The sequence below is a fragment of the Eutrigla gurnardus genome (genome assembly GCF_963514095.1).
Source record: "Eutrigla gurnardus genome assembly, chromosome: 18".
Lineage (NCBI taxonomy): Eukaryota > Metazoa > Chordata > Actinopteri > Perciformes > Triglidae > Eutrigla > Eutrigla gurnardus.
Window position 1 is genome coordinate 14,656,672 of NC_139929.1, and position 14,632 is coordinate 14,671,303.

A 14,632-nucleotide genomic window follows, 5' to 3' on the forward strand; every position below is an offset into this window, starting at 1 on the left:
TACTACTAAGCCAAGCTACAAGCCATTTGCCTGTATTGGGACAATAATGGTGTAACTTATTTGGCTACAGTAATTTCCATATTGTATGTAAGCTGAAATTATATCCATAAACAGTCACACACCGAAGGTCCATTAGCTGGAGACAAAGTGAGCTACCTGTCTCAAACGTCTACATTATATTTACCATTCTAACTCATGTCATTGAGGCGCCTTTAAACCAACACAACATTGACATTTCCCTGTGATCCCTTGTTGACTGTTAGGAATTCACAAAGAGCACCCAGAGCTATGAATCAAATGTCAGCCGTGGCGCTGCGGTGGAACCGTATCAATATCTTATGATGTATGGCTGGCCGCAGGGCCTTTTGGCCACAGCAGCACCCACAGACAGGACACAGAGTCTGGTCCACACTTAGTCACCAGCAGAGGGAAGGACGCTGGATAAATGACTCCTTCAACAAAGCAAATGGACTCACCGCTCTGCAAAAACACCCAGCCGAAAAAGTCAAATAGTCTTGTACTCAGTCATGAAAACTATTATTTCTTCTTGAAACACATACCAATAATGAGTCGGTCAGGAGATTTAAAGGTATACTATGTAGCGTTGTGTAAACAAGCAGCATTTAAAGTTCCTCCACAAAGAGCAGGGGAAACACTGATGCTCATATGAAACTACAGCATCCTGTTGGTTGTCAAATACTTTGTTCAAATGCTCTGTATCGTAGACACTGAAGGGTGCAGAGGGTCATGACAGTGGCCTGAACGCTGTTATTGGCTTATATTCACGTTGGCATCATCGGAGCTGTGTCTGTATCCAGTAGTGACTTTGCTTTACAGACCTTGCAGACTTTACTTGACAAGGAGACAGTAAAGCATCTGAAAGCACCAGTGTTTCCCCCTCGTCTCCATCTCTAATGTCCGCCAAAAGGAAAGCCACGCTTGGCAACAGACGTTACCCGGGCACCGTTCAAAGGGGGGCGGCGGCAGTTTTGAAGTCTCGCAGATTGCCATGGTCGAGCCCACCATAAGAGCCACGGCGGTATCTTCAAGAGCAGCAGAGATCCGCCGCATCTGGGCGGAGGCCGACACAATCGCCCCGCAGTTTGGGGGGAGCCACCGCAGCGCTTCAGAGGAGCCGTTTGAATGGCTTGACTCTTTCAAGACATGAAAAAGTGATGTTGGAGCCCGCCGTCCTCCCAAATGTTTTAAAGCTGTCACTGCAGCCTCTCCACACATCGAGACGGTTTTGTTGTTATATATTATTTCTGTGGCTGTGCTCTGATTAACAGACAGGAATACTCTGCTGGGCGAGTGAGAATAGAGGACTGATAATAAAACCCACACATCATGCTAATATGTGACTTATATTAAAAAGTCAGCGTTATGATAGAAGTCTATCTCTGAACGCAGCTAGTGAATATTATTTGTGATTATTTTAATTTCACATGTATTCAAACCCCTTACCAGTGTGGTGTAGGGTGCTGTACTTACTGGATATAAAACCTAGACCTGCGCTCAGTTTTCAACATTAGTCTAACTGATGATTCATACGAAGAAAAGTGAAGCAAACACACCAGATGAGTCCTTGGGGGGACGGGTTCCTTCTGGCCTGCAATGTCAGGCAAATCCAAATGAAAATGCTGTTGCTGGTGACCTTTGATATCTAAGAAGTATTTAGAAATGAATTAAGAGATTTATTTTGAAAGCTTTTTGGAAGCTTTGTGTGAGTCTGCAGCTTCTCGGACATTCAAACTCTTCAGGTTAAGCCTTGAACATGTCAACAGATGAACAGGTTATGTGTTGAACGCTCATTCATCAATACAAAACATAATCTAAAAATTAACATAACCTACAGGATCTAGGAGAGGACATCTAAATCAGTGGGTGGATGATTTCTGCATATTCAGATGTTACAGCTGATCTGTGCATCACCAGTGTGCTCTATTAAAACTGTAATCCAGAAGTATCTGTAGAAGAGTATCTTTAAAATGCCTCACTATTCCAGTGCTCTAGGCAGGTATATTTACGGTATATTTGCTCTGGTTTCAGCAATAAACCCTCGAAAGTAGCCAACGCAAGTTCACAAGTGAAATCCCCCTGTATTCATAACTGTTTATTGACTATTTAGTGACAATTAGTTGCAGTTAAAAAGCACCTATTGGAGAGTTCGTCCCTTCAAAGTGGCTAATAAATCTCTGAGGCATGACAAGTCTTGTGCAGGACTTTCATACTTTACTCTGTGTATATTTCTAAAATTCCCCCCCTGAAGAGCACGTTGGCCTCTCTTCACTCTTTCTCTCTGCTGAATCCTGTGTAGATTAATGGGAGTTATGTGAACAGCCCTCAGAGGCCTTTGGAGTGGCCTCCTCCTCCCCCTCCTCCTCCTCCTCCATCCTCCTTTAGTCAACTACATACTGTAGATGATAGACTTGTTAAATCCTCATGGTCGACTCTTTCATTTCCTCCTCCGTTTTTCCCCTTTAAGTGCCTGCCTGTTCGTCTCCCCCCCCTTTCTCTCCATCTCTCTCGGGGGTAGGTCATGTTATCTTTTCGCAGGAGTCCCTCTGCTGGCCTTTGGTGCATAATGTATAAAGTCGCTGGTGTGTGTTTTACACTGTGCCTGACATTATTAAGTCGTTTCAGGCATATCGCTGCTTTTATCTCCACCATGGAGGTTAATCAGAGGGGATTTATACCGAAACAACTTAGACGTGCTCCAACCGTCACCAAACCGATTCTTCTCTTTTCTCTCTCTCTCTCACTCTCTGTTGCATATTTCAAAGACGGATTTAGGAATAGTATGTTTGTCTGTGGTGAAGCTGTCTCTCAGTAATGTTTGGCAGGTCCAGGGGCATCATGCTGCATTGCATGCATGTTGTGGCCTTTATGAACATACTTGCATTTCTAATTGTTGACCAAAGTCCATTTTGATGATCATACTTAGAATTATACATGAAGGATTTGACTTGTTACTTTACCTAAGTATTGGATCCTCCACCACTATGCCTCATGCCTGACACTCAACTTTATCACATAGAAAAGACCATGTGTGGAGGTTGGATGGGTGGGTGTTTGTTTCGGGGACCTGGCAAGCACGGTCTCCAGGTTACAGCAACACCAAACATGGGCCAGGCTCTGATAGCGTCAATGTTGTCATAACTGGCGGTGCTTGTTTGATCAGCTGAAGAGAATTTAGACTGATAATGAGTTTTAGAGTCAGTCACGCTTAACATCTGCAGTTGGTGGTCATGATTCAGTAGCTTCAGCTCGTTTTGGCTCGAATGTTGGGGTTTAATTTCCCAAATTAATGTTTGGATTTAGGCTTAAGAGCATTAGTGGCTTTCGGCAGATGTATCCAATCAGGGGGACGTATGAAGTTAGCTATGATCAAAGTTTGGGTTACACGTTTTGCTTTAGTTTTATATTATCTGTGGATTACCGGACATTGTTATATTGACATATTCTTGTGTCCTTTTCCCCAATTTTGTGGCATTGTCATAAAATGCCTGATGTTTTTCTGAGATTCTGAGTGACAAGCTGCTATTTCAACATGATTTCAGATAAGCCTCTAAAGGGAGGAAGTTTAAATCGACTATTATATATCTCTTGTGACTGCATTTGCATTATTTGGTCATTACCCTTTGTTTTTTGTTTTTTATCTCCAAGCTTACTTATACCATGAGATCAGCTTGCAGATGTGCAGCTGGAGTAAAATTGGCCATGTTAACTACATTAGAATAGTATGGCATGTCATTAATTTTGCTAGTCTTTGATTTTAAACCAAATATTGACCTGATGGAAGCCCAATATGAAAGGTCAGGGAATCACCAAAGTGATTACAATCCATCCTGAGGGGACATGAAGGTCCATACCAAAGTGTGTTCCAATCCATTAAATAGATTTTGAAATAAGTGAAAATATTGATCTGCAGGTGTGCATTGGAGGAAAAGTCAGAGTATCACCAGAGTCAGCAAGATCCATCTCCTGGGAACCATGAATGTCTGCCTAAATGTCATGATAGTTGTTTAGATCTTTTATTGTGGACCAAAGTGGTGGATTAGCATCCCTCGAGTCACGGTGCTAGCATGGCTAGAAAGCGTGTCTGTGGTCTTTGTCAATATTTAGATTTACAGTTACGATGGTTCTTCCCAGAAGAACTGGGCCACAGGGATTGATTATGACCCCAAGTGGAGAATAGGAGAGAAATAATGATCCACTTCTATGTTTAGCATCATCACTAGGAAATGGTGTCCTTGGTTTTTGGATGAGGCTATCATTCTTGTGGTAGCTCATCCTAGACTGTGATCCTTGCCACGTGCGCCGGGCTCGCCGTGTTGGCTTCCACCTTTTCAAGTCTAATGAGGAATCCCTGCTTGAGCTCTGCTTTGCTGGCTGGAACCTGTGGTGCAGCGTCCCATCTCCCCCTCCTCACCCGCGACGGGGGGAAGAAGGCTAGGGCGAGCTGTGGCGAAGACAGATCAATTGCACAATCTCTCTCTCTCTCTCTCTCTCTCTCTCTCTGTCTCTCTCTCTCTCTCGCTCCTTAACATCAAGCGTCTGGTTTGAAAGGGAAAGACGTCTTTTTTTGTGACGACGACGGCCGCGCGGTGCAGCGGCTGCCTGATCTGACGAACAATGGCTCCCGTTTAAGCGAAAACATTTTTGACATGCACACAAAAACATACACAGAAATCTGTTCCACGGGCTGCAGGGCCATCTGGCCATCACACGAGTAAAGGTTGGATGTAGTTCGAGGCGGGTTGCTGCTGTGTTTCACAGCGCTCTCCAAATCCGTGCACAGTTGCACTTCTCCGGGTCGCACTTTGTCAACGCGCGACACAACGGCATCTTTTACCGTCAATAGAAAAGAAAGACAGCAGCACAACCGCCGAAAGAAGATTCGAGTAGGAGCACTGACATATCGTGTGTTTTTTTTTTTTTCTTGTGATACTGATCTGGAGGACAGACAGAAGGAGCGAAAGATTTAGGAGTAAGAGTGATGCTATGTGTCACATGAAGAACAAACAAGAGAAATCTGTCTCGCGGCAAGGAGTCTGGCTTTTTGAGAATCTAAAAAGCCCCCAGAGGCAACGCTTCCACCAAATGAATAGATATCCATTTTCAAAAGCCTCATGCTCAGCGGCAGGCGAGGGGCGATGAGAGGGAAGGGTGGGCTGGTGGTGGTGTAGGGGGGTTGGAGATATCTAGGCAGAGGGCAGACACTATTAAAACTCGGGAGAATGAATTGTTAAATACCTCTATAAAGAAATATAAGACATGGCCCCGTTTTTATGCTGTCTGGGCCGTTCTGCAGGCGGGTGATAAGGTGGTGAGGGTGGTGGGTTAGTGTGTGTGTGTGTGTGTGTTTTCCTGAGGGTGGGGTTATAATCAAGCCCGTGTTCACGGCACACATGAACACCCACGATCAACATGGCTGCCTGGGTTTCACACTCCAACCTATGAAGCATATGGAGAATGTTATGGCAGGCCTTAAAATGTAATCACTAATGCATCTTCATTTCCCTTTGGGGCCTTCATGCTAAACAATAAATTATACAATTGAGCGTTTGCTCCCAACACACACACACACACACACACTCATACCATCGCCCGACCAGCATGCACACACTTCTAGGTCAGGCCGCAGCAGAGAAAATTTCCCCGTTGACATTTTGTGTTTCTGGCACAATATTGACTTCAGAGGGGAGGCAGCAGGAGGATTGTTGGTGACATTCCACATTACCTTGGAGATAGACGCTGAAGTGTTTACGTGCACAACCAGCTGAGGGGGGGGGGGGGGGGGGGGGGGATGCACAGGCAGGGAGGGCTGGATGGATGGACAGATTAAAAAATTGAAGGACAGATGAGAAAAAATAGTCCAGCAATGCATTCAAGATCCTTATGCTTTTGTTTTTTTTTTCATTAATAGTACATATACAAACACCTTAGCCCACCTAGGTCTTTACTCCAATCATGTGTTTTTTAAATTAGTATTGTTATGATAACAGTGAAGAAGTCCCTTGTAGTGACGAACATTGTTTTGGTTTTTCAGCCTGCAAATGAGCTGTTTTGTTTCAGGCTCACCATTAGCTGTTTTTAGTCAGGAAAAAACTCAAATTAACCTCCTGTGCATGTCCAGCAGAAAATGGCACACATGCAATGTTAGCTAGTAGGCTAGCTGGTGAACGTACAGTAAAATATTTGCTCGTTAATCGCCTCTCCCTCGCCCCAAACAGATCATTCAGTGGATAAACTGATCAGGAATCAGTGATGTTGATATTTAATGAGGAGGACGGCAGCTAATTGAAATATGTCTCAAAATGCTTGTTGGTTGCAGTTCGAGTTAGCTCCTCTGACACTGAGTTGCTATCCGATCTGCCTAAGCTGCAGTACATTTTTACTAAGTGTTAATGGGGTGAAAGGTCAGTGGATCAGTTTAAAGGTTGCTCTGTACTTGTACTGGGTTTTGCTGCAATACATCTTATCCTTTGCAGCTTCTAAAAGCAGTTACCAAAAAAAACACACTGCTGCTTGTTTTCTCCGCCCCGAGGAGGCCCAGAGGAACTGCTAAGTAAATTGGTCAGAACTAATGCAGGAGAGACACCAGGTGGGGTGAGTAACACAACAGCCACTACAGCAGTTTCCGCTCCGAGCAGTTCCTACCTGAGACGTCTCCCGAGTGGAGCTCACATCAGTGTCTGACACAAGGCAAATTCCCCCTATGCCGCTATAGGAGCAGAGTTAACCTTGATGCTCACACCGAGAGGAAGCCAGCCGGCCACATAGACGCCGGCGGCCCACCTCTCGCCGTGTGGCAGCTCGCACTGATGTTCTGTCTGACGGAGGAGCGAGATCCTTGGCCCCGTTTTTCTGCCACATTAGGCCCACACTGAAGGTGGCACTCAACTCCCAACCCCGCTGAGGAAAGAGTGTGTGTGTGTGTGTGTGTGTGTGTGTGTGTGTGTGTGTGTGTGTGTGTGTGTGTGTGTGTGTGTGTGTGTGTGTGTGTGTGTGTGTGTGTGTGTGTGTGTGTGTGTGACTATGAGCGAGTATGTTAAGAAAAATGATAAGGGAAGACATGTGAGTACTGATGGTACAGGCAGATGTATGTAGTTATATATCAGCCAATATACGCAGAGAGAGTCGAAGGAGTTTATTTGTTTCCAAGAGAACCGCAGCATGTTAATCACAGCCTATTTCCCTTTTGTGTCAGGTGATGTCGATTATGTTATTTCTCCCACTCCGGCTCACAGGATGAGGAAATTATAGACTCTGACTCAATGTTGGCTTCTGAGTCCTGGCACATCACTGCCCTCTATCACAAAATGGAATGAGACAGGGAGAGAGACCTGATAACGCAGGAGGAGGAGGAGGAGGAGGAGGAAGACGGGAGAGGGGAGGATTGAAAGGCGAGAACCAAATCTGAAGAGTCAAACTTAAAAAGATGGGAAGAAGAAAATGTGAATTAACAGAGAGGTGAATGGGGAGGAGAGGAGAGAGGCGGTAGAGGAGGAAGCGGGAGGGAGGGAGGACAAAGCTGGGCCGTGTGCCAGGGTCAATTCCACCTTTGCTCTCCAGGCCTTTCTGAGCTGCCACCTTCTCTCACCTCTGTAATGTCATGAATGAAAAGGCCTTTAGGAAGGATGGAAGACTTGACTTGGGTTCAGACTGTGACCGACACCAGCTGACACTGCCAAGCCAAGCAGGATTCTGTTCCAATTAATTGGATGTGGCTTTCAGATACGAGGGAACGAGGCAGATTCTTTTTTCACGTTCGTGTAACTCGTGTTCCTCCAGAATCAGATGCTGATGAATACTCCCCCTCCTGAAACCTTCCATGTTTATGGTGATCGTGTTCTCAATGCCCCAACATACAGTACATGAACACTCTGCTGCTGTTGTTGCTTCAGGGAACATTATGGTTGCAGCTAGCCTCTCTATTATTTTCATAAGTGATGGTTATTAGTTATTTTTCACACAAATCAAGCTGAAAAATACCACAATTTCTGAGTTGACGTCTTGTTTTGATATAATGATTTCAAAGCAAAAAGCCTGGCAAAGAAACTAGCAAATGTTTATTATATCAGCTTGATAAACAACTGAATTATGAACTGAATATCACATTTTTTGCTTGATGAATATGTGGCAACCAGTTACAGATGCAGTCGACTTCCTTTTATCTGACTATGGTCCAAAACCTTCATACTCACTTTTTGAGTCATGAACCGTTTTGTTGCTGGTCACTTTTTGCAAAGGGTGAATATCTTATAGCATAAATTGACTTCAGAGCATCCTTGCACGCTGAATCTACCCATTCTGTTATTTTGGCCGCTGCAACATGAGCAGCAGCGTGTTGGTGGCTTGACAACCATGATCGCCCAAGCATGAAGTAAACAACGACAGCTTTCCTCCTGTTCTTGTCCGTCTTGTTAAAGAGAAGTGCATCCATCTCAGAAGTGACCTGTCGTGTAACTTTGACCAAGCTTGACACGGCGTCAATGCAACTCTTGAAACAAAGCGCGAAAAGTTTGTCATTTGTTGACTCTTGGCAAAGTTTCCTTTTCCGTTCCCCAAAAAGCTTCCGGCTGACACAGTCAGAGCAACAATATGTTGCGTGCGTACACATCGACACACAAGCTGTGAGCACCTCAGCCGCCGTTCCAACTGTGAGACTGTTTCACAGCCCCGACGAGGGCTATAATGTGCAATATGCTCACTAATTCAATCACCCTCTCTCTGCTGTTTTTCACCCTCGATCTTTCCGCTTCCCTCTCACCCTATGTGTCCTTCACCCTGACATCTGTTGATGTCCTTTTAGCTACCGGGGGCTCAGTCTGTCAGAAACACCCACTCCATTGCCATCTCCTGGTTTATGCTCTACAGTTGACATGAAGGCTCCTCAGAAACCAAGCCCTTAATTACCACGAGAGTAAAGAACATTTAACGGCGGTCGAGTGGTGGAAATGGTCCAGCGGTTCGATGGTAAATCAATCAGGAAATCCTCAATAGGCTGCATTTTATATCGTGGAAGACTTGGTCAAGTTGGTGGTGAATCCTCCGGGATGCTTCATGGCAAAAATCGAGGTTGTTTATAACACAAATGTGGAACACTTACCTGCACAAAGGGAGCTACAGACGGCAGATGGCGGAGGGAATCAAAAACTGATGTGAAAATAATGTCAAACACATCACCAATTCAGTGAAGCCAGGGAGAGAACGAGGGGAGAGAGTGAGCTGGGACAACTGTCAACGCTCTCTTTGATTGTGTGTACATGTATAAAGGATACAAGGCGTCCTATCAGACCCATGAGGAACCATTCCACTAACAATGGTTATGTTGATGATGTTGTCAAAAATGCTCCGATGAGCAATATATTACGTTTGCATGGGTTCGCTTATTTTCTAAAGTGGCAGTTACACTTCACAGTCAGGTAATGTCATTGGCAACAATATGCAATTTGCAAGTGCAATACAGGAAGCAGTGACTACCTTTTCCCTCATTGTTGTTTCTTGGCAACTTGTCAGACGCTGCTGAAAAACTGTCTCACCACAGTCAGCATCACTGACGGGTCAAGGGTCCAAGGAAAGGTGGTAAAATATATTAGTTTTGTCCCAATTCAGTGCCTTCACAGTCCTCTTCGACCTCATCCTTCGAAGACCGGAAAAACTGAACCAAGCGGTCACTGAAATGAGGCATTCTGGAGCATTTCCTGTTTGCATCACCAGCTGGTCCCGCCCTCATCCTTTGCCGCTCCCAGACATCATATTTGATTATTTGTATTTTGTATTATGACGAAGAATATGCTTCATGATATATTTCAGGCTGAAGTGCTTTCAGTGTATTCTGCTCCCATGTTGATTAAAATCAGTCCACAATGAATGCTGGGTTGTGTCGGGCCGTGAAGGATCTGAAGAGAAGGCCACATTTCTGTGCTGCGTTTGAAAGAGTCTTTGAAATGGGACAGCCTTGCCGAAGCCGCTATGACACATTCTGTCTTAAAACGCGGAATTGGGACACTCTTTTGTACCTATCGGTAAAGGTAAAATATTGATTTTGGGCTAGACGGACTGAGCTTGAACAGGTGAAGGGGGAAGAAAGGATGAGGGCAGAACAGGGAACAGGGAATGAGACTGGGGCATATTATAGGGGTACTCCAGCGATGTGTTATTGCACTTTAACAAAGACAGGGAACTCACAAGAGGCTGAATAAGAAAGGAATCGCCAAAGTGTAGGAATCCGAGGTCAAGTCATCCTGACTTGTAGTCTGTAGTCTGGGGCAAGCTCCATAAAAAACAGGCTTCTTCATTTCCCATAGAGCAACTCAATAACAGCTTTCATTTCAGACTCAAAGCTTTCTGTTTTTAATTTCCAACTGAGATTCTCTTTGTTTATTTATATTTATTTTTTCAGAGCTCTCTCCAAAGCAACAGAAGGCATTGTCTCATGACGTGCAAACTAAACCTCATGAGTAAAATTGTGTGAAATTCTTCTTGAATGCCGTCTGTTCCATTCTCGAGATAACTGTACAAATGATTAACGCCACCGCGTGATTTATATATATAAGGACATCATAATATTTATGGATACATAAAATATACGGATGATACAGGTTATGTCCCTTCTGGTCAACTTAACCTTTAAGTGATGAGAATTTGAGCACTAAATCCACAGTATGTGTCCCCTGCAGATACACTATGTTGAGTGATGGTAGTGCTGTGCTGGGTGAATACCAGGGGTGTATTTCTCCTGTATGCATAAAAAAGTGTTTCTCAGAGGCAGACTGTGTGCAGCCTGAAATCACTCCGCAATCGAGGAATACATCAGTTTGTCACCTCAAATAGTTCCTACAGTGATCCTGGCAATAAAGCTATTCTTATTATATTTTGTGACGTAGAAGACATTTGACTTTGTTACTACATGGCATGCGGTAAACTGAAATTCCTATTACTCAACATGTTGTGTTGTTAAAACATCACTATAATGTGAAACCTGTGGATTGTGTCTGGTTGAAATTAAGGGAGCGATTGTGTTTTTCAGGACTTTGCCGATTCAATATTCCACCTGGTGAGGGAGAAGTACCGGCTGCTGGTGGGCGGCTGCAGTCCTGCACACGCTCGCCACAAATCCCTGGCAGGCATCGTAATGACCCGAGGTATGGCAAATTTCATTGACTTTTATATATCACTTTGAATTATTGAAGTGATGCAATATATAGTGAGGAAGGGGAAGGTAGAGAAATGATAAACTGAGGGTGGGAAGAGTGAGCGAGCGACTCCATGCTTGTGCAGGAGAATATACCTTCCTGATGAATTATTGACTATTCAGAGTCTCTGAGGAGAATGCGACGTGGTGGTGAGTGTCAGTCATCCCCGCTGTGCTGGACTTGCTGTGCTCAGGCAGCTTTGACAGGAGTTCCAGATGCCACGGTAGAAATCTTAACTAGATCGGCTTAAAAACTTAATCTGAAACCCGACTGAGTGATACAGTGAAGGAACAGTGAGGAGGAGGAAGCTTCACACTCCTGTTCTCCCGCGGCGTCGAACCGCGACTTATTACTACATATTTGTCTTTCATGTGTGGTGTTTGTGGCACATGAAATCAGGGCCTCCCGACAACAACACACAACCCTTTACACACTCACTCAGAACATAATATGTGCACATATGCATCTCACGTGAAATTTGTAGAAAACAAGCTCTCATGTTTCTTTTCTGTTGTGTTTTTATAATTAGAATCATTTCTTATAACAGAGGGGTTTCTAGCTGTTGGCTTAGACTGACTTGATCAAGCTATTATCGTAGTCTAGCCCATACAGTAAAGTATCTGGTCTGCTCAACTGGCTCTGTGTGTGCTACTCCACACAGGATTCAAAGGCAGTTTAAATTTCAGGGGTCAGGGCTAGAGTATGGGGTCAGAGAGCTCAGCATGTTTATGACAACACAGCGTGGGACCCGTTTCAGGCCCTGATGAGAGGTCAAACATCACTTAGCATTAACACAGGGCTTCCATAGGGATGCTCGCCTGACATGTGTCCCATTCTAAAATGCACTAAGACTAAAATAGTCACCTTAACACCAGGAAATGGAACCAAATCTAATAGGAACAGGTGAAGCAGAAAGACAGACAGCCGATCGCACCGAGATGCCTCCCTGCAAAACCATCGTTGTCTTATTGTACGACTATGGCTGCTCTCTTCAGCTGGACATCATGCTTTTCTCGCAAGGTTCACACCTGGTCCAGGTAGCCAATCAAATGGAACAACAGGCTGGCTTTGCTACTGAACCACTTCCTTCCTGTTTTTTAGCCAGTAGATGTGGGAGGAACGGACAACTGCAGTTTTCAAGTACGATGAACTATGTTATCAGTTCGTTGGGAACCCAAAACCTCAGTTTTTTATGGACTTTATTCCCTCTTCATCCAACAACAGAGAAATACCAGAGTTCCACATCTGCTTCAATCCTTATTTGAACGCCTGGTTACCAACACACCCCATCCTCAGGCTCACCAGGGGCCTAAGAAATGTTACAAAACATAGAGCCTTCTGTTGTTGTGGGATATAGTCCTGACACACACACACACACACACACAGAGGAGTGTTATCTCCGTGTGGCTGCAGGCTGTGGTGGTAAGGGGTCAGTGAGGAGGGATGGGTATCTCTGCTGTCTTTGGAGTGCTGCAGCTCATCAGTTTAGACTTCAGTGAGACCGGCGCTCATCCTGACCTAATCCAATCCCTCTGCTCTCCTCTTCCTCCCAGTAATTGCTTCTGTTTGTTTATTAATAGCACACATTATCTACAGAGATCCAGGCGTAGGGCTGCCAAGTATTTGCAGCGAAGCCGCGGTGGCGGCGACAGCGGTGTGCAGGCCAGCGTCCCTGCAATCACACACACCAAACTTGACAGGAACACTGGGGAGTCCTGTTCTCTCTCTCTCTCTCTCTCTCTCTCTCTCTCTCTCTCTCTCTCTCTCTCTCTCTCTCTCTCTCTCTCTCTCTCTCTCTCTAATGCCTCGGCTTTTGCCTCAAGAATATTAATCAGAATCCGTCTTTGAACCATAAACAGACTGAAACCCCCGTCCTCGCTGGAGTCCCGCCGAGACGGTTGAGCCCCAACCTGAGTGAGGTTAGCCTCGCCGCCAGGCTGTCTGTGGCGAGACGACCGCCAAAGTAAACCGCCGGCACACACAGTCAAAAAGTGTGGAAAATCTCATTTGAATCGATCAGAGATAGGGAGGGAAAACAGTGTTGGGTTGTGTGCAGAGACGTGAAAAATGACAAAAGTCCTCACGGAAATGCTAAAAAAAAAAGAAAATGCTTCCCTCTTCCCTTCCACTTGTTTGTTGGATGAGAGAATCTTCTTCTGAGGCTTTTTTTATTCAGCGGGGTGATGAGACTCCGAGTGGGGAAAAATACCACAGGGACTCAAAGAAAGAGATGAGAGCAAAGGGTTTCAAACAAGTTGATTACAAATGACGGTTAAGCTATGGTTCTTAGTCTGCATATCCATTTTCAAACAGGGATTTTCTCTAGTCTTTATCTGTTTTTTTCCCGGCTGCCACAAATTTTAACGTTCAATAATCACACCCAGCAACAAAACAGCTTGCTAAGAGGCAAAATAAATTAGCAGAGATGCTCCCAGGGCGTGTTGCAGAGAGAGAGAGAGAGTGAGAGAGAGAGAGAGATTTGAGAGCTTCAGAAGCATTTCACAAAGACATCCTTATATGTTCAGAGCAGTTGCCTGTTAAAGCTAATACAGATTCAACAGGGTGCAGTCTCTGCTCTTGCCAAGTTGGGTTTTCTTTTCCCTCAGCAAGTGTTTTCAGAGATTTTCTGTCATTCAAAAGATGCACGTTGGACCAGATTCAACATCTTGGGTGGAAAGACAACGAGAAAGATGGGATTTATGGAACTCAACCTAAAGGACATATAATAACGTTTACTAAAAGTTGACTTTGAGAGATCACTCTGCTTTAGAATGAAATCTTTTATTATCTGCTTTATGGTGGGTGCTCAGAGATAATGGGTGGCTTATTAGGAACCATTTCCCCTGTTTTATAATCATAGAGAATAAAGGCTTTCTGTAGCTGTGCAGTGTCTGTCGCTGGCAGTTGTCTTCAGAGATCACCTTAAAATTCATGCTCATGTCATTTATATCAGAATGTTGTTTGACTGGTTCCTCATAGTACCTTTTAGCAAAAGTATTTTTTGCAATTTATCTTCACTTTTCACTTGAAATAATATTTCTTATTATGTTCATTATGTGGAGGATATCATATTTGCAAAGTATCTCCTGTTCAATGCAGTGGTGGAAAACATACTCAGATCCTTTACTCAAGATAAATATAGAACACTATAAAAAATACTTTGTTACAAGTTAATTAGAACTCATTAGTGCTTATAAATAGCATTTTAACAATTCTATATGTTGATAGAATTATTTGAATTGCAAAAAAATAGATTTTTACAAAGTTATTATGAATTGCTTATTGACTCATAAAAGCATTTTTAATCAAATCTGCCAGTCGTATGAAATTATTTCAAGTTGTTTTCCCTATAGTAATCAATCAGTAGTAAGCAGGGGGAAATCACATATCACAGACAGTGATTTTTATAAAACTTGTTGATTTTACTT

The 14,632-nt window shown here is 44.1% G+C and overlaps 1 protein-coding gene across 2 annotated transcripts in view; it reads left to right on the top strand.

Annotated features, from left to right (window-relative positions):
* Positions 1-14,632, top strand: part of adarb2 (adenosine deaminase RNA specific B2 (inactive)) — a 155,125-nt gene that overhangs the window by 116,865 nt on the left and 23,628 nt on the right. For both annotated transcript variants that reach the window (XM_084033743.1, XM_084033744.1), the window contains one exon: positions 11,039-11,153. In XM_084033743.1, coding sequence (XP_083889869.1) covers positions 11,039-11,153 — 115 coding nt within the window. The remainder of the gene's footprint in view (positions 1-11,038; positions 11,154-14,632) is intronic.